The sequence below is a fragment of the Pholcus phalangioides genome, unplaced genomic scaffold, assembly GCF_987345545.1.
Source record: "Pholcus phalangioides strain wild (caught in Gottingen) unplaced genomic scaffold, Ppha-v1.0 ptg000002l_1, whole genome shotgun sequence".
Classification (NCBI taxonomy): Eukaryota; Metazoa; Arthropoda; class Arachnida; order Araneae; family Pholcidae; genus Pholcus; species Pholcus phalangioides.
Genome location: NW_028301595.1, coordinates 16,000,678 through 16,020,969, shown reverse-complemented (window position 1 = coordinate 16,020,969; position 20,292 = coordinate 16,000,678). Strand labels below are relative to the sequence as shown.

At 33.5% G+C, this 20,292-nt stretch overlaps 1 protein-coding gene across 1 annotated transcript in view; it reads right to left on the bottom strand.

Moving 5' to 3' along the window:
• Positions 1–20,292, bottom strand: part of LOC149089474 (uncharacterized) — a 116,784-nt gene that overhangs the window by 18,528 nt on the left and 77,964 nt on the right. The window contains exons 14-15 of the mRNA XM_089238906.1: positions 18,892–19,076; positions 8,899–9,085 (exon numbers count right to left, since the gene is read on the bottom strand). Of these exons, the coding sequence (XP_089095032.1) occupies positions 8,899–9,085; positions 18,892–19,076 (372 nt within the window). The remainder of the gene's footprint in view (positions 1–8,898; positions 9,086–18,891; positions 19,077–20,292) is intronic.

Genomic DNA, 20,292 nt, shown 5'->3' with positions numbered 1-20,292 from the left:
AAGATACAAGAAACGTGCCAACAATGAACTGAATGTTTTATTTGATTTTTTTAAATTCTGGAATTCACCAAGCTGCGATATCTGAAGTGAATAGCATCTATATCTCAAAACTTGCTATTACTACTACTTGACCATGCACACACCTCATAAACATTCCTGAGGAATTTCTGGCAAATTAGTACATGCTACAGCATGTTCTGAATGAATGTGATTGGCCTTATATTTCTGTTGTAAGATTTATATGTGATCAGTGGTCTAATAAAATGCTGCCATCTATCTTTCACATTTAAGCAACCCTACTGGGGGATGATAACGATGCCAATACCTTTTCAGCTTTCCCCTTTTGTACCTACCTCAAGACAATTTCCAATAGCAATCAAATCAAAAAAATGATAACTAAAATACAGATAAGCGTCTTTTCATTTAAGAAGTCAATTTCTTTTTCTTCGGTATTTTAAAAACATTGTTTTTCTCCCAGAACTGAGAAGCATCTTTAATATTCCAATGATCAAAACAAACTAAATACAGAAATATTAATAACCCCATTTGTGCAAAAAAATAAACACAGAAACTATTTTTTCTTAAATTTTACTTATATAGTCAATGTTCATGATAACAATCATGCCTTATTGAGACCATTCCATTATAACAACTGGTTCGTTAAGTCTCCAAATTCTTTCCTATAAATGTCCATGTTACTTTTTAATACAATAAAATGACCTTAAAAAGGTCATTCAATCCAATACAATATACGAACTCAACTTTTCCCCGCCTCTTTTTTGCTAAGAAATGTGCAATTTTTTTTCTTTTTTTGCTAAAATTGTGAATGAACTTGACCTTTGATAGTGGAGAAATAGATTCAGTACATAGGTAAGTGTATGTAATTAATAATTACAATTTTATTATTTTCTAATCTGATGCACTTTCACTGCAACTGCTTACATTATATCAAAATGAATTATAAAATTTTTTATTCCATCTAAATATGAATCTTCTCAGTTGAAATGAATAAGAAAGCTATATATTTTTTTAATGTTTGATATAACTACCTCCCACTATAATGTACATTTTCTGTGGAACAGGGGGGGGGGGGGAAGGAATCATTATAACTGTTGAATGTATTAATTTTCCCTTATCTTCCAGAAAATTTTTTTGCAATTGCATAATATCACATCATGACCTGATTAAAGACTTTCTGAATACTATTACAATTATTTTTATTCTCTTCCTTATAAAACTCATGTGCAATAAAAAAAATTGCTTTAATAAACAGCCTGTCAACTGCACATTGTCCAGATCAAATGACCCTAATTTCAAATAGGAATTAAAAATCAGTAATGTCAGGTAGAGTGACAGATATTAGAAAAATTAGCTGCGTAGCTCATAGAGTTTGGTGACAAATTTTCTGACAGCATCATTACTTATGCTGCCATTGTTACGAGCTAACATAGAAAAGACTGGTGTCACCATAGGAGAAAGAGCAAATTTTTCTTTGGAAATGAAATTTTTTCAGATGAGACAACATTCTATGTGTCCAACAGGGTAAAAAAAACAAAATTATTGAATATGGGCCCAGAAAATCCCCATACAATTTCTACACACACACACAGTGGAAAACAACAATCCCAAAATCATAGTGTGGTGCGCATTAGGGTGGAACGAAAAAGGGTTGTTTTTTTTCACTTTTTTTGGAAATTGATGTTGAAAGGCATCTTTTGATTAGTAAGGCAAGGTTTTAAGGTGTTATGCCAAAATCTAGGACAATATTTTAATATCTTGAGGTTCCTCATGGAACCCTAAAGGTCGAGCAAAAAGACTTTTCTAAGTGCACATTATAAAAATCTTTTTAAACATACATATATATATATATATATATATATATATGTTTAAAAAGCCATTCTCCTGATATATATATATATTTAAAAAGCCATTCTCCTTATATATATATATATCAGGAGAATGGCTCTATTGATTCCTCTGTTATCACACTGTTATTACATTTCACTTTTTTGGAACAGTACTCCTTGATTTTATTCTGGTTTGAATGAAGCCTTTGTGACTCTCGGTTGTTGATACAGCAAGGGATGCTGTATCAACAACCGAGTCACACGCACCGTTCAACTGCTTGTGTGTGACAAGGAAAATTCGGTATAGATGGAAAACAGGTTCGGATAATTTTTGTGGGTCTATCTCTTGATTTTTTATAATAGGTGGTTCAGTCACTCGCACTTGATCCCATGCAATTAGTTCTGAACAGCGCTTAGCAGAAAAGTTCATTTTCGGAACATGGAATGTACGGATTTCTGCTTCTGATAATCCTTCATTTCTAATTTTTAGAATTCTCGATTCCCAGTTCTTTGCCCATACTATTTCCACAAGATCTCTGATCTGCACTTAAATCACTGTTGTCACTGTCCATTATCAGAAGGTTATTAGAGATTGGTTTAAATTTCACAATAGGTAATTTTCCACAATTTTCCAAATTTTTCCGATATCACCTTGAAGCCCGTGTGGACTGATGGAACATTCGTATAGATGCTTCACAAGATGCCTTAGAGGTGAAGTGAAAAAGACAAATAAGCCATTGCAAAGATGGCCTATTTCTTTTTCTATTAATCTAATAACACTATTTTTATAACCAGTATTGGTAACAGTCTCGTCGCATCCGATCGCCATCAATTCTTCCGTATCAAAATCTTGCTTCAAAAAGTCTAGGATTGATGACTTTATATCCCTTGCTCTACTGCTTCTTGGAGTTGTGTGACCGAGATAAATTGACTTGGGTTCCTGCAATATAAACTGAAGAGCCAAAAAAACTGGTACAGGCATTTTTTTTATAAATACATATCTTAAAGATATTTTTCTAGTAATATATATTTAACGCGTTTCGGCGCCCCCTTCTCATTTGGCGCCCGGTGCAGCCGCACTGCCGTAAGACTGCCCCTGGTAAAATCCCAAACTGGTACATGTAAATAAAGAGATATGGAACCAATCAGAGTACGGCGTTGCGGTTGGCAACTCCTATATAACACAACAAGTGTCTGGCATAGTTGTTAGATCAGTTACTGCTGCTACAATGGCAGGTTATAGACATTTAAGTGAGTTTGAACGTGTGTTATACTCTGCGCACGAGAGATGGGACATAGCATCTCCGAGGTAGCGATGAAATTTGGATTTTCACGTACGACCATTTCACGAGTGTACCATGAATATCGGGAATCCAGTAAAAAATTAAATCTACGACATCGCTGTGGGCGGAAAAAGATCATGCAAGAACGGGACCAACGACGACTGACGAAAATCATTAAACATGACAGACGTGCAACCCTTCTGCAAATTGCTGCAGATTTCAATGCTGGGACATCAACAAGTGTCAGCGTGCGAACCATTCAACGAAACATCATCGATATGGGCTTTCGGAGCCGAAGGCCCACTCGTGTACCCCTGATGACTGCACGACACAAAGCTTTACCCCTCGCCTGGGCCCGACAACACCGACATTGGACCGTTGGGGACTGGAAACGCGTTGCCTGGTCTGATGAGTCTCGGTTCCAATTGCTTCAACCTGATGGACGTGTATGGGTATGGAGACAACCTCATGAATCCATGGACCCTACATGTCAACAGGGGACTGTTAAAGCTGGTGGAGGCTCTGTGATAGTATGGGGCGTGCGCAGTTGGCGTGATATGGGACCCCTGATACGTCTAGATACAACTCTGACAGGTGACAGGTACTTAAGCATCCTGTCTGATCACCTGCACCCATTCATGTCCATTGTGCATTCCGACAGACAATTTCAGCAGGACAATGCGACACCCCACACGTCCAGAATTGCTACAAAGTGGCTCCAGGAACACTCTTCTGACTTTAGACACTTCCGCTGGCCACCTAAATCCCCAGACATGAACATTATTGAACATATCTGGGATACCTTGCAACGTGCTGTTCAGAAGAGATCTCCACCCCCTCTTACTACTACGGATTTATGGACAGCCCTGCAGGATTCATGGTGTCAATTACATCCAGCACTACTTCAGACATTAGTCGAGTCCATGCCACGTCGTGTTGCAGTACTTCTGCGGGCACGCGGGGGCCCTACATGATATTAGGTAGGTGTACCAGTTTTTTTGGCTCTTCAGTGTAGTTATGTGTTGTTCAGATATAGTTCTTCTATGGAAAGAATCACCTTCTTTGACATTAGCTAAGGTTTTGTCTTTTCGACCATCAAAATATATTCCTCGCACATTTTGTTATAGGAATTTTATCATGCAAAAGAACTCTGTGATGCTCTTTCACGCCTTATTTTCATCCGCTCTATTGTCATATTTGGCTTCTCTTTCGTCAATAACCCAACATCTTCCAGCACAGCATTTGCAATAATTGCAGCTGATCGATCAGACACACCAGTTCTATCACAAGCAAGAGCAACATTTGGTAATTTAGTTCCCATCTGTGAGGATGATGGTAGAACTACAAAAGCAAATGAAGTACTTGCTTCAGCACAGATTGATGGACCAGCTTCAGGTACTGGTAGATGGAAATGCTAACTTCAACGGCAAACTGTGTTTTGGCTCATATAGATCACTTTCCTCAGAATCGTTGGATATAGATGAGTGTTCAGTGGTTGATTAACTAGTTTCCGCCGTTTCTTCTTGAGATGACTTCAAGCGGGATACCATTTTCATTTTCCTTTGTTCATTGTTTTTAAATTTCTTCGTTGTTAGGACATCTACTCGACCAATGGCTATCTTGTGTTTACTTCTTTGATTTTGCAAGAAATTTTGCTCTAAATTTGGGACCTTTCTCAACTTGTCACACTTAAAGTTTTCAAAATCACATTTGCATACTGTAGTGTCGAACAATTTCCGTGCTCTGCCTGAAAAGATTCTAAGTTCAAACTTGAAAGTTTGAGAATCTTTGCTTGCTTTCATATTTTTCTGAAGATTCTTATATTTACAGTAAAAGTCTGAAAATTTTACATATCCATTGGTGAGAAACCATAGGAATCGAAGCAGTTTTCCAAATATTTTCTATCTTTGGCACAATAATTTCAAGAATGTCTGCAATAGCTGGATCTTTTCTTGATTGTTGTGCCTTCATATTGCGTTGAGTCAGCAAATAACAAAGCATAACATCGCCATAGGTGGGCAAGACCCGAGAATCCAACTCTTTAGGATTTCCTAAAATGTCACAACGACAAAAGCTTCTGGTCGTCATTTTGATTGCTATACACCCTCTCAGTTTAGGGGTAAGATTGCAGATGAATACTGAAAACAAGGGAAAAATATTGAGTTCACTGAACGAATCCACATGTTCAGGGGAATAGGAAAGCCTCCTCCACGGTGTCATGTTACAGAATTCCACAAGTATGAAAACTTTGGGGGCGAAGAAGAACCTCAAGTATTTTTAATTTTGGGGGGAAAAAAATTAGGAATGGCATTTCTTCACATAAAGGCATATTTTAAATTCTATTACAATTGCAATTTCAAATTTTTTTTTCCGTTCCACCATAGTGCGAATGCTTTCATGTGATATGTTCATTGCACCATTTTTCATCTAGGTAACAAAAGGAGCACATAAGGATGTGCACCGATTTCTTTCAATACAAAAACACTTGGGTTTTCTTTTTATTTACATACTTTTCTTGTCCTTTCCAACTTCTTGTTAAAATTGCATTTGTTGAAAATGATTAGATTGGCAATGTAACGAAAGCCAACAAAGTTGTATTGCAGTTTGGTTTTTTGTTCATAGAAGTGGAGAAAAAGGTTGGCAAGGGCACTCGAGTAGCAGATCCCCATTAGTATTCCTTTAATCTGCTTGTGGATATGTATTCCACTGAAAGAAAGTTTCGAAGAATGCAGAAGTTAACAAGGTTTTTCCAGTGTACGAAATTAAATTTAAGGGAACTTTCTCTCATATTTTTGAAAGAGATGAAAACATGTCGAGTTTATTGTGTGATATGCTGGTGAAGAAGTTTTCGAAATCATATGTGCAAGCGTGAGAAATTTTATTGTTGTTGATAAAGTAATGAACCTTATGGTTGTTAATGATAATGTTGTCTTCTTTGATGAGTGAGAGTATATTGTTCAGCACTTTAAAAAACATTTTTCCTGCAGCATTGTTGTAGCTTCTTGTCCCACATGTTAAAAATCTGAATTTTATTCGTTGCTTATAGATATGGAAATGTGAGAGAGTTATGTTCAGTTCCAAGTTTTTTGTCAAATGAAAGAATTCTTTTTTGATTATGTTAGAGCTAATGTTTATGAGAGAATAGGTGTTGGTATCTGCATATTCCTGGAGTAGTAGTTTTTGAAGAAAAATTTACACATGATGCAGAAGTTATTATTAGCTTTGTCAACTGTAGTGGATATAAATGACTGTTTGAGGTTTCTTATGCTTGAACGCAGAGATGCATTCATGAAGAATTTTTGCTTGTGTGTTCTGTTTCAAAAAGGAGGCTTTTACATCCTTCAAGAACTTGATTTTCCATTCTCTGAAACCTTCAATAGGCCCGTTATATTTTCTAGCAATTTTCAGGATAAAGATATTTATTTCTTTCGAGAGATTGTCTATGATTGTGTTTACAGTAAAATTGTTTTCAAGTCTTTGACTAAATTTTTGGACTTGCTAGTTTATTTTTGACATTTTTCATAATCCTTGTAAAATATTCACTGTAATTATTGTATTCCTGTAACTTTGCATATATTTTTCTCATGCTTCTTTGAGCTTATAATCTGAAACTCTGTATATATTTCTCAAATATTGTATTTTTTAAAATTTTTTTCATTGTCTTTTTTCGTCCCACGTGTTTTTGAAAAGGCAGGTGTTGGGGAACAAAGGGGGTTGGCATTTTTAATGCATTTAGGTGCATAGCCACCCTACAGAAAAGCCTACACTTTCAAACCATACATGGGATTTCCCCTGATGAAGATTCACTGCATAGGTATTATTTCACTCTCATGAAATTCAATTTTTTTTCCTTTTTCTTAAAATATTTTATACATATATATATATATAAAATTGATTTTCTGTGTGTCTGTCTGTGTACGTTCTCTATACAAATCTACAATTTTAGATCGATCGTCACCAAATTTTACATATATACCAAATGAGACCTGACTTGAAAGATAGGCTACTTTAAAATTTCGTCAGAGCAGGGCAAATGCCCCAAATGGGCAAAAAACAGTTGGGCAACAATGGTTTTTGGGCCTCAACAATCACTTTCGGAACGTTTACTTTGGTTACCGTGGTTCCCTAGCAATGCGTTTAAGATGTGTATATGCCTTTACAATGGTTTGTCACTTCTCTAATCCTGTTACTATATGTATAATAGTTTATGCCTTTATAATGGTTTGCCACATTTTTAATACTCCCAATAATGAGGTTTTTTTGAATAGACGTGATAATCATCAGCATCGCTTTGAGGGTTGGGAAAAGGGGGAATCCTCATAGAAATCAGTGTTAAAATTGCCGATTTTACTGTAGAAATGAGGAAATTTAGTGGAGTTTTCTGTCACATCAATAATTTTAAAAATTGCATTGAATTCTCGATTTTTGAAATATTGAGTTCACTTAGAGATATATACGAAGTCCAGGAGATTAAATATGAAGTAATTAGCCGGACCTACTTTTGAGCTGGATATCCATGCAATAACATTGATTTCAACTTTTTATTTACACCTTCTCAAGCATGAAAATTAATGTCTCCGTATTGTCTTTTGATATTCAACTGCATAAATCCATGTGGGTTAGGATATTTTGAAATTAATTATGATTCCGTAAAAAGTACATCGAAAAAATTCCACAGCTTTATAATTAAGCATTTTAGGAAGCTGAAACAGGCAGATGGATAACTTGAAGTTCAGGGGGAGAAAATCGAAATACCTAGTGCCCATCAAAAAAAAAAAGGGGGGGGGGGACTATATTCATTTCCATGTTTCTTTAAATCTAAATTTGTTTAGTTCATGAGTCGTGTAGGAAGTCACCATATTGGTTAACTTTAGACACGGTTTGCATGTCCCTCAAAGAAAGAGGGAGATATCACGTGATCAAACAGCCTCATTGAAGAAAACCCCGGCAGCGCCAGGTATTATAGCTAGTATATATATATATATTTTAATCAGAACATCCTCTTTTAATTACCTGAAATTTTCATTTCATCATAATTTCATATGTATAAATATCAGTAATCACTGTTAAACTTTGAAATGATACGACTGAAAATATTAACCCTTTAAGTGGCATTGATGAGATATTTTGTCTTCATGAAAGCCTCATATTTTATCACTGGCAAGTCCAGATACAGTCAAATCCTGTTATAACAAACTCCAAGGAACTGGAAAAATCACTTTCTTATAACCAAATTTCGTTAAAGGAATTCCAGGTTTTTTTTATTGTTCCTATGTAAACTTACCTGGGGAATTAAAAAAAGTGTTGGTTAAAACAAGATTTTTTCGCTATAGGGCCATTCAAGTATTACGTAAGCAGATTTTTAGCCATTTTGACCCTTCCCCTTGTCAGCGAAATTTTGTCAGCAGCTTAGAATATTTCATATCTTCAAAAAGGGTGTGGTTGATGAGGTAAGCAACCTTCAAACCCCCCCCCCTGATGCTGACGTAATACTTTAATGACCCCTATACCAGTATTAGTTAAAACAGTATTCAACTGTATTTTGTAAAGTTGATTTCCCGACGGAAAGCTTTTCACTATACTCCTTAGTTTGCACCTGCTGAAAATCGGAAGAAAACCTACTTCATTAAAGAAGATGTGGCATTTTGAATAGGCATTCAGTCATTTATAATTGCCGCTTAAAAGGTTAAAGTCTACTTCAGAAATAACATAGCACATTGGTTGTTTTGTGTGAATTCCTTACTAAAAGAATGAAACAAATTACTGACCTCTAATCGCATCTTTTTAATAGAAGCTTCAGACTGTCTGACTTTTTCTGTCATGTCTTGTAAACTTACATTCATCATTTGCAGTTCTTGTCTAAGCGCATCAGAAGAATCTTGGGCTTCCAGATTTGTAATTTTTTTTTCTAACATCTCCACATCCTTAATTAAATCAGCATTCACTTTTCTGACACTATAGAAAAAAAGATAGAGAGGGAAAAAGCTTAGTTAAAAAGCAGATGAACAGAGTATAACCTACATAATATACACAAATTTTACAAATAAAAAAATATCAGCATTTTTAATTATACATATCATGGACATATTTTCTAATGTACTAACATAAATAATTACTAAAGTTTCAAAAGTATTTTAGTAATTCTTCTCAAAATATGTACTCTGGCACATCATGTACCAACATTTGACACACAAGAAACAAAATGAATAATTTAGGATCAACATAGTGAGTAACTACAGTAAAAGTCCACTATAATGATCAGGCTGGTAAAAAAAAAAAAGTTTTTTTTTAAACCAAAAAAACCGGGTTTTTGGTTTAGACCAGGTTTTTTTGGTTTAAACCTATGAAATTTTGGCTTATGTATATCACTTTAATTAAGATACTTCATATGGAAAAAATATATACATTCAGGCCACTTTTATGACTTTTTGAAAAAAAAACCACTTACACCATCTTATACCATTTAAAAATATACCATCAGCATGTACCTCAAGAATATAAAAAGTGGTAAAAATGAGAAGTTTTGACTAATAAATGAACCAATAAGATATTTTAAGGAAAAAATGGTATTTAGGCCAAACTGGTTTTTTAAAAAAATCGCTTCGTTAAAACAAAAGTTTAAACCAAAAAATATGGTTTAAACTAAACAACCCTGATAATGATAGTTCAAAATTTCAAAGAAAATTGGCAGCATTAGACTTCACACTATAAGTGAATTTCTAATTTTCATTCTGTCAGATTATAAAAATGTAAAAACTTTCCACTTTATCTGAATTAAAATGTCTTTTAGATCAATATTAGTTCTAATATTAATGAATAAACAGGTTTATAGTCATGAAATTAATGGTATATCAATCTATATCTATTCTACATCTATATCTATTTTAAACTTAGAAATATAATACACACGATTCTTTGTCAGCTATCAGATTCAGATATTATCCAGAATACCAGCCCGTTTTCAAAATCACAGTTCTCGGATGACAAGAGCAAGCTTGATGTTTTAGATAATATGTATAAAACTGGAGTAAGATCGTGGCGATCAAATGCTGTCGTACTATCCTTTTGAAGGAAAAACTTTGAAATGGTGGAAGAAGGTATTTTTTCATCTTCTAATAATGTCCATTACAAATTCTTTAACTCTATATAAACAAACAGTCAAAATGGTGAAAAACCACAGCTAAGCAAATACATAAGAGAAATTGCCATGCAATTTGTTGAAAAAGGAGGTACAGTAATGAAAGTGTATCACGCTAAAGCAAATTTTACAAGATTTTTTTTAAATAAAAACTATTTTTAGATATTTGTACAAGTTTTTTTGGGTAAGTTTTCACAGAATTGTTTGAAAATTTATGTTAAAAAAGGATGTTTTCTTATGCTGAACTTTTTTTAAAACTCTAAACATACTTTTTTAAATGATTTCTCATTGAATATTTGCTACCTTTAAATAATTGTTATATTATGAAAGAAAAGAATTTGAACTACTTAGCTAAAAAGAGAAAACTTAAAATATATATATTCTAAGTATTTAAAAAAAAGATCAAGGAAAGCGCCAAAACCCTCAGTCCACAGGGACATAGTCGAAATAGCTCACACCCGAAAGTGTCAATAAAATTTGAGTTGTGCATGTTAAGGATGGCTCATTTGTCTGATGCTACTGATAATGCCTCGAAAAGACAAAAAAAAAAAATGTACAAGAAAAATAGGATATATTGACTGTTTGGCGAAAGTAAGTCAATTGTTGCTGTGGCCGCCATTACGGAATCAACAAATCTACGGTGAGATACATCAAGAAAAAAGGAATCTGATATTCGATCAGCCATGGCTGTAGCTGCAACTGTGGCAGCGAAAACTTTGCATCGCCTATGTTCACAAATCCACGTGTTTCTCGTACAGAAAATGCTGGTATTTTGTGGGTACAAGACTGCTACAAAGAAGGTATTCCAATTGATTGTAATATTATAATGGTGAAAGGCGAAAAGATTTTACTCTTCTATAAAGGGAAGGGCTGGTGAAACGTCTATTTCATCAGAACTTTATGAAAGTAGAAGTTTGTTTCATAGGCTTAAGAATTGATCCGGATTATGAAATGTAAAAATCACCAGCGATCAAGCTGCTGCTGACCAGGAAGCAGCTAGAGAATTTCCAAAGACTCTGTAGAAAATTATTGAAGAGAAAGGTTATACACTTTGTTAGGTATTTAACACCGACGAAAATGCACTATTTTGGAAGAAAATGCCGCAAAGAACATTTATCATCTAAGAAGAAAAGTGAGCCCTGGTTTTAAGGCAAGTTAAGATAGACTTACTATGTTGTTTTTTACAAATGTGTATGGGTACAGGAGAAAGCCCATCATCATTTTCAAATCTACAAATCCGTGAGCATTGAAGGGAAAGGATAAGTGAAAAATCTCCCACAGTGTTTTGGATGAACAATAGAAAAGCTTGAACTACGAAAACACTTTTCCTGGATTGGTTTAAATCATAGTCTCCCAAACTTTTTGTTCCATCGCCCCCTTCATTAGAGATTTTTTCCTCTCATCACCCCCCAACTCAAGTAAACCCAAAGGATCCTATGTTAAATCAGTAGGTTCTATTGCCCCCTTGGACCATTCCATCGCCCACCAGGGGGTGATATTGCCCACCTTGGGAAACACTGGTTTAAATGATGTTTTGTTCCAAAAGTCAAGAAGTACCTTCAGAGTGAAGACATGCCATTCAAAGTTCTTTTGATACTGGATAGAACTCTTAGACACCCAGATATCAATGAGTTCAAAGCTGATAGTGAGGAAGTGTGTTATGCGCCTCCTAATACAACATCTATCATTCAGCCTGTTGATCAGGGGGTAATGTGAACATTCAAGGCTCGCTATACATGTCACTCAATGAAGATGATTGCGCATGCAATAGAAGATGCAAAAGGTATGGAAGAATTACACTATCACTAATGCCATTACTGTCATCACTAGAACTGTGACAGCTCTTAAGAGAGAAAAAGTCAACTCAAGTTGGAATAATCTTTGGTCACAATGTGCACTCCAGGACACAACCATTTCTACAGAGCCAACTGAAGAGAATAGTAAAGACATTGCCACGTTAGTGAAACAGGTGAGAGGAGAAGGGTTCAATGATATGTATATAGGAAATAAATCAAACAGCTAAATTAATAGTAATTCAGAGGCACTGATCGAGGAGGAATTAATGCAGCTGACTGCTCATGAAACCAGGGTTGTCAAATTTGCTCCCCGGGTAGATACTCATTTTCCCTCCCCAGCTGGGAAGGTAACCTAAAAGTACTGGGAAAGTAACCTAAGTTTTTTGGGGAAAATTGTTTGTTTTCGAAGAAAATGTTGCTTTCAGGTTGGTTTATGTATTCCACAAATTGCTGCATAGTGCAGTGTTTAGAATATGTAATATTTTGAAGTATTTTTAAAAGTTTTTTTGGGAGCAAAAATGTGAAAAAATTTCTTGGAATCACAGACCAACAGACGCACTTTTTTATAATTCTTCTGACTACCTTTTTTAATGTAAGAATTTAGGTGCAAGATTAACATATTAAAATGTTATAAGGAACCGTAAACAGAAAATGTAACCATGAACTTAGATATGTAATATGTGATGAAATATCCAAAGAAATTATTGCTTGCTTATAATACACAATTTTTCACACACACAAACCCTTGTATAAGGGTCATTCCCAAAAAAGTGTACATTCCACATTTTTTAGATGAAAAATTCAAAGTTGAATTTTCGAAATAAAATTGATCTCAAATTATAGCCAATGACTTGAAATTTAATATTTCATAAATATTTTTCACTTTTATTTTGTAATATTTTATTTTTTGGGTTTTATGACTGAAAATTATGGATTTTGTCCACTCTGTTAAGAAAACAAATATCGCTGTAGAAAAATAAATATTATTTCTGCTGTTTTTACCCATTAAAATAATGAAATCAGCTTATTTATTACACATGGGCTGAAAAAAAGTAGTTTTAAAAAAATCAACTTTTTTTTCTGTCATTTTGATCGTTTTTCATGATTTTTTTGAAATAGCACATAGAAAAGTTTATTTTTTACATTTTTTTCAACTACTTAAAATTAATTTTTATTTCTGGCAGACAATGGGTTGATAACTTATAATGTAACATCTTAGTTTGAAGTGCTTTTTAATTTTTTTGCCTGTGAACTGCAAAAATGCTTCCAGTAACAGAGTGGACAGAAATGTTTAACTTATTCTAAACACACATATTTTTTGAACAATTGTATAGACAATATGAAAGGTATCCCAGAGACTCCTCTATGACATCTGAAAAACATCCACGCTATGAGGAAATACAAAAAACACATGCTTACCCCCCTCGTGGTTTGAATTTTGGCTCTGAAAATTTTTTTTAAATCTGGTCGAAGCGGATGTAAGAGATATCTTTGTCATAAGCTCTGAACAACTTCCTAGCATCATTCATAGTTTTGAAGCACATAACTTTGACCTTCACCATCATCTTTGATGTCATTTTGGACTACAACAACATATCGGTATGTAGATTTATATACACCACCAGAGTCAAATTTCATGAGCATATGAACACCTACTTTAATCAGACCAGTTGACATTTCTTCATTGCTATTTATTTCCTTTGGAGTCGATCGCATAGTTTTCACTATTTTCTTGAATGTCATTTTCCAGAGATTCAAACTCTGAAATCGGTTGTGGAACTTCCAGTTTTATACTTCTTTGACAAGGGTAAGTTTTCTTTTCGTAGAATTCACAGAGATTAACATTTCTTTCACAAAAGCAAGAAACATCTCTGTATTGCAACAATCCATTGCCAGTTGCTACTATTTGGTGGACTGCCATAGTGCCTTACAGCACAGGTATATCATTCAGGAAAATTTTTTTATACCTTTTATTTCTTCATTTTTTATTTCATACAATTTTACATTGGTGGCATCTTTGAGAATTGTGAAAAACTGAGTAGCATCTGATGTCATTCCCACATGCTATCAGCTGTCCTTTTCAATATATCACTAACACCATCAACTGCTCTTTTTCCATGGTTTCCTTCAAGAAAATTTTAAGTAAACCATTTGAAATATTTTGAGACATATTTGTCCAATAAGTAAAAATTTTTCTTTTGTTTGTACTGAGTACAAGATCCATCAGAAAAAAAAGTGAACCATATTTATTTCATATTCTTTCATCACTTTCAAAATCGGTTCCAAACGAGCCCAAATAGATGGTCCATGCTCCTAATTCGGTGACACTGAGCAGAACGAAATTGACTTCTCACATTCCGCAACATACAGCACACAGGTATGAAGACATACTTGATTTCTTGACCCACCAAAATGATGACTTCACACTCCTTCAGATAATTTGCAATTATAATTTTCACTGAAATACACACATGAAGAACAGCTTCATGTTTTTGTATGTTTCTAATGCCCATTTGGTAAGCCCTATATTGGTGTTGGATATTAAAAATGTATTTTTTGAACAATTTCTACTTTTTGGAAAACATTGATTAAGTCTGTTAGGTTCCACAATCTCTGCTCTTTTGTTATTTTTGTAACGACTCATTTTACCATTCTTTTCCACTTTTTCTTGTTTGCGCTGCCATTTTCACACTGTACAGTGCTATTGTCATCCAACGATTTAGAAATTGCATTCATAGATAAGTTCTTGTCATGACAATTCAAACATTTGCCATACATACATGATTTAGACGCTCTGCTACACGTGATATCATCAAGTATGGTTTCAGGAGATGTTGTTTGGATTAATCTCAGTTTATATAGTGCAATAAATTTATATTTCAAATTACTGTGCTGCCAACATAAGCATGCGTGTTTCCCTATTTCCAACTTTCTTTTACTTCAAAATTTTTTGTTGAAATTGAATGGTAATTTTATGTTGGTATAAATCTTACGTTTATGTCTCTCACATTAGTGATCCAGAGTATATCCAGTGGAGGGGGGGGGGGAAATAGAGCCAGGAAACAAAAATAATTTTATAGGGAAATAATTGTTCTGTCCCTTTAAAATACAGAATGTATTGCCATATTGTCATACAACCACCTTTATTCATACTAAAATTCCCCTTATGCCAAATCTCCCTGGATCTGTGCCTGGCAGTAATTTTGACGATCTGTACTATTTAATTTTTGTATTTAACTGAAAAAATATGATGGAGAATGTGGTACAGGGTTTAAATTGAATAGATAACTTATTAAATTTAACTTAAAACTTCAAAACCTGTTAACTAAAAATACTTCACTTTAAATCATAGTTTCCATTCTGTTGCGTTGGTTGTTTTTGGAAGATGTAACCGAGTGGACAAATTAACCTAAATTTTTTTTTTCCATTATAAATTTAAATGATTTGTGAAAACTTTTATTATATTTTGAAGCATATGTCCATGTGCTATCACTAGATGCTGATATAAAAGAAAAAAAAATCTTAATTATTTATCATTTATTAATGACGTAACAGAGTGAACATCTGACAAAAATCTGGTACTAAAGACATAACGTGAATATTAAGTCATTTTGCAAGAGTCAAATCCAAAATTGTTAATCACGAATTTAAAGTAAACCTTTCAATGCGTTCAAAAGTGTTATCAGATTTAATCTGGTATAAAAATATATTTCCCAAATGACCATAACAGAGTGGACATTTTAAAATGGGAAAAACTTCAGGACATGAACAAAAAAATTGTTTTTCATAAGAAAAAAAAAAATTTTCTCAAAATTTTATTGTCAGTTTTATTAATCTATGGCACATATATAAAATGTGATTCCAAGTTTTCTGGAAAAAATTCCAGGTTTGCACCAAGTCTCTTTGTTTAACACTTTTTTAAAGCTGGGACAGCCAGATTTTGACGTTTTGCTACAATGATTTTTAAAAAAAAGTATATACCATCTGAAACAAATTAAGAAACACTGAATGACAGAGAATTAAATGAAGAACTAGAAAAAAAATTAAAATTACCACCATAGTGCTCTGAAATTTTGTAAAAAAAAATTAGTCTCGGGAACAGTTTGTACACTTTTTTTGGGAATGACACATAAATAAATCAAAGCCTCTATGAAGAAGTAAACCAATGTATGAACAGAATTTTCATTCAAAAAATATTTACATGTTTACATTACTTTCTTATAAGTTTTATACAGGTACATGAGACTTTTCATAATTGAAATATCCAGAGACAAAAGTAACATCTCATAATAAAAAAAAAATAACTTTGTTACCAATGTTCAATTCAAGAATCCCACAAACACCTTCAAGTGAAACAGAACAAAAAGTATAGTTTTTCTCAGAAACTAAGACCTACCCAGAAAATAACCCCCAGCTTGATTTTTCAAGATGCTCATAATATAAGTCTGACCCCGAAAATTAGCCTGTTAAAATCGTCAGCCAGATGAGGGTATTCTGTAGGTCTGTTGCTATACATGAAAGATTGTCTTGTATAAAGTGATATTAATATACAATAATGCTATTCACATTCGTATTTAATGATAATTCAAGTTATTCTGTAGTTTTAAGTTCCCAAAAATGGCTAATTTCGACAAGTGAAGAACACCTCCAGAATAATGAATCCTCAGAATGACTGCTATCTCCTTTTAACCAGATAATTTTTAATTATTACTGCTCTTTTTAAAATATTTCAGAATTTGATTTGATGAAGTAGGGATATTCTTCAACGGTGAGGAATTCATGAAAAATAGAAGCACGTGACATTAGCTCCTGAAAGTTTGGGTTCAATTTAAAAAAGCACTTTATGGTTTTGGTTACATAGCTAGAGGTTTTATTTTTGACGAATCAGGACAATTTTGGATACATTTTCTGCAGGGTTTGAAAAAATTGGAAAAAAAATATCAGGCACCATCCTTATTTCTCAGAATTTTCATTATCCAAATTCATTTATTTTACCACAAATAATCTTCTTGTTAAAGTTCTGCATACAACTCAAGGTTCAGATACAATTATGCAGAAGTGGGTGTGTTTGCGTGGGAACAATTATTCACTTACTGTATGGTCAGTTTTATTGATCAAATACATGCACCAAAAATGAATATTTAGACATAATATAAGATGTACACATAAAGGATGTAAATATATGTTTAAATTAGATATTTTGAGGTTGTGGAAAAAGGAAATTAAATTTTCCCCAAAAAACCATGGCTTTTTTCCCAAGAAACACTGGATTTTTTACAACCCTGCATGAAACAAGCAGCACCAGTTGAAGATCAAGCTAAAGAAGTGGAAGACAAGTTCACCGTGAGTAACATAGCGAAAGGGCTTCGCAAGTTCAAAAATTAGAAATAGATTATTTTCACGATATAGAATGCTCCTCTATGGTAAGTTTTTCACATGTAGAAAATTTAGTAGAGGAAGGAAGTCTGGTCAACATACTGGATGATATGAAGAACAAACGTCAAACAGAAAAATCACAATGTTCTTTCAGAAAACATCACCAATAATTGCTGCACCCTCTTTTACATTCCCTTATACCTCTGTGTCACACTGCTCTTCTCATGATGTTCAATAAACAAGATGAATGAAAAAGCTATGGTTTTGGTTATTCGCGGATTTCCCATATTCGCGGCCACCCCGGAACGTAACCCCCGCAAATACTGGGGGGGGGGGGCAACTGTAATTAAAATTCTCAAGTGTGAGCATTATATCATTGCTCACTTACACATTGGCTTCATGGACTCATTAATATTTTTCCAATCAAGAATTTTTTAGCAAAATTTTTTCAGTCATTGGCAAACAACTTTATATTTCTAATTGCGTGGTCACCAGGAAATGCAAAAGTCGAATAAAATTACCACACATCCCATGTGTATAATGGAAAAATCCAAAAACCAGAAGGGGAAAGTTGAAATAATTGATTTTTTTTTTTGTGTCCATTCTTTGTCAGAAGTGCATCAGAGTAGTTTTTACAAGGAGTATGTGCCATTATAAAAATCATCATATTCAATTCTTGAACTTGCTATAAATGAATATTCTTTGTATCTTTAGAATTAGCTATTTGACAATTACTCGTTATAGTCTCTTGTTAATATTTGACTTTTACTACATTACCCAATTTGAACAGAATGAATCACACAAAAATGTTTTTTTTCCAGCATGGAACAAGATTCCACTTTGAAATTAAAAGTAAAAAATTTTCTAGACAGAAAATTCAACTCATATTGGAAACTGTTTTCATACTTTTATAAGAAAAATTTAATTAAATATCAAGTATTTCCAAGCAGAATATTCAAACACTTTTCATTGATTTAAGTATATGAATAAATGAATGAATCATTCATTCATCTAAGTACAGTAATTTCCTGTCTATAATTCAAGGATTATATATTTGTGTGGAGTATAGGGAGCTACGTATTATATATCTGACCCTTTTTATTTGCAAAAGGTTAGAATATATATAGAGTAGGCTTTCTGTAACTCGACATGTGGATAACTCGACATCTATTTATTCCCTTGGTTGGCCAAGTCGACATGTTTGTTGATACTTTTGGGGTGTCGAGTTACTGAGAGTATACTATATATATTACACTAACCAACAAAAATATTTTTTCAAAGATGGCTTGTAGGAGTGACTGTAAAAAGGGTACTTTTTTTTAAAGCCATAGCCAACAACCTCTTGTATAAAAGAGTATTACAAATGCTAAATCATTCAATAAAAAAAATTGGCACATGTCACTGATAAATGGATGAATGTGAAAAAAACATCCAAACAAGATACATTTTACCTAGTCAATTCCATTTCAATATTCATCTTGGATACGTCAGTGTCAGTCAATTTTCGTTCAGTCTCTTGCAATTTCGCTTGCACTGCCCTCAATTTTCTCTCGCCATTAGCTTCACATTCCAGGATCTTCTGACGTATAGAATAATAAAGATCTTGATATTTTAGTTCCAAGATTTCTTCCTTCTCCTGAAACATTCATATAAATAACAATCTGAACTTGTTTTCTTCAATAGAAAAGATTGTTATCAATCTGTGTTAACAAAATTCATTCTAGACCTCTTAATACAGGGTTAATCTTGCATTAGTCAGTAGGTAGAGAGGAGGACTGGCATTTCCTTCTACCTAGAATTGATACTAGTCACAATGACTCTGCAATTCTGAAGAGTCATTGTGACTCTAAATATTTCTCAAACTCTTTTCTTCCATAATATAACAATTATTTAAAGGTAGCAAATATTCAATGAGAAATCATTTAAAAAAGTATCTTTAGAGTTTTAAAAAAAGTTCAGCATAAGAAAAAAAATAGTTTTTATTTTAAAAAAATCTTGTAAAATTTGCTTCAGCATGATACACTTCAAAACACACATTTGCACACGGAGCAACACCACAAGGTTCGTAATAAGTTGGAGTTTCTTTCCTCAATCTTTTTTCAGTTTCTGCCTTTGATTTGCTGCTGCAAACCTTAAAAGTTCTTGTTGGATTTTTTTTTTCTTGGTGTCGGTGGTATTAGTTTTGAAAAATGTCTTGCAAAAAGCCTGTCAACTGTTGCTGCAGGTTGGTATGCTGTCATTACTGTACCTCTTTTTTCAACAAATTGCATGGCAATTTCTCTTATGTATTTGCTTAGCTGTGGTTTTTCACCATTTTGACTGTTTGTTTATATAGAGTTAAAGAATTTGTAATGGACATTATTAGAAGATGAAAAAATACCTTCTTCCACCATTTCAAAGTTTTTCTTTCAAAAGATATATCGCCACGATCTTACTCCAGTTTTGTACATATTATCTAAAACATCAAGCTTGGTCTTTTGTAAAAGGCTAGCTTTTGATTTTACTGCTACATCTCAGCAGCACTGAAAAATCAAAACACTAGATGCACACTCAGACTGTTAGGTACATACACTTACACTTCCAGCACAACTTACTAGTTAGTAAATTGCCCACAGATGGCGATAGACTTGACTTATGCTCGGTTTGAAAGAAAGTAAGTCAGACTGATTGGAGATTGATTTTCACTATAAAATCTTGATTTTCTTAAGTTTTATTACACACATGAGGGTAGGAAAATGATAAAATATTAATTTTAAGATTTTTTTCAAACATCATAGCATAATTTTATTCTAAAAAATTCCTCACAGCATAACCAATGAAAAATATTGATATTCTGATCATAATAACTGCAG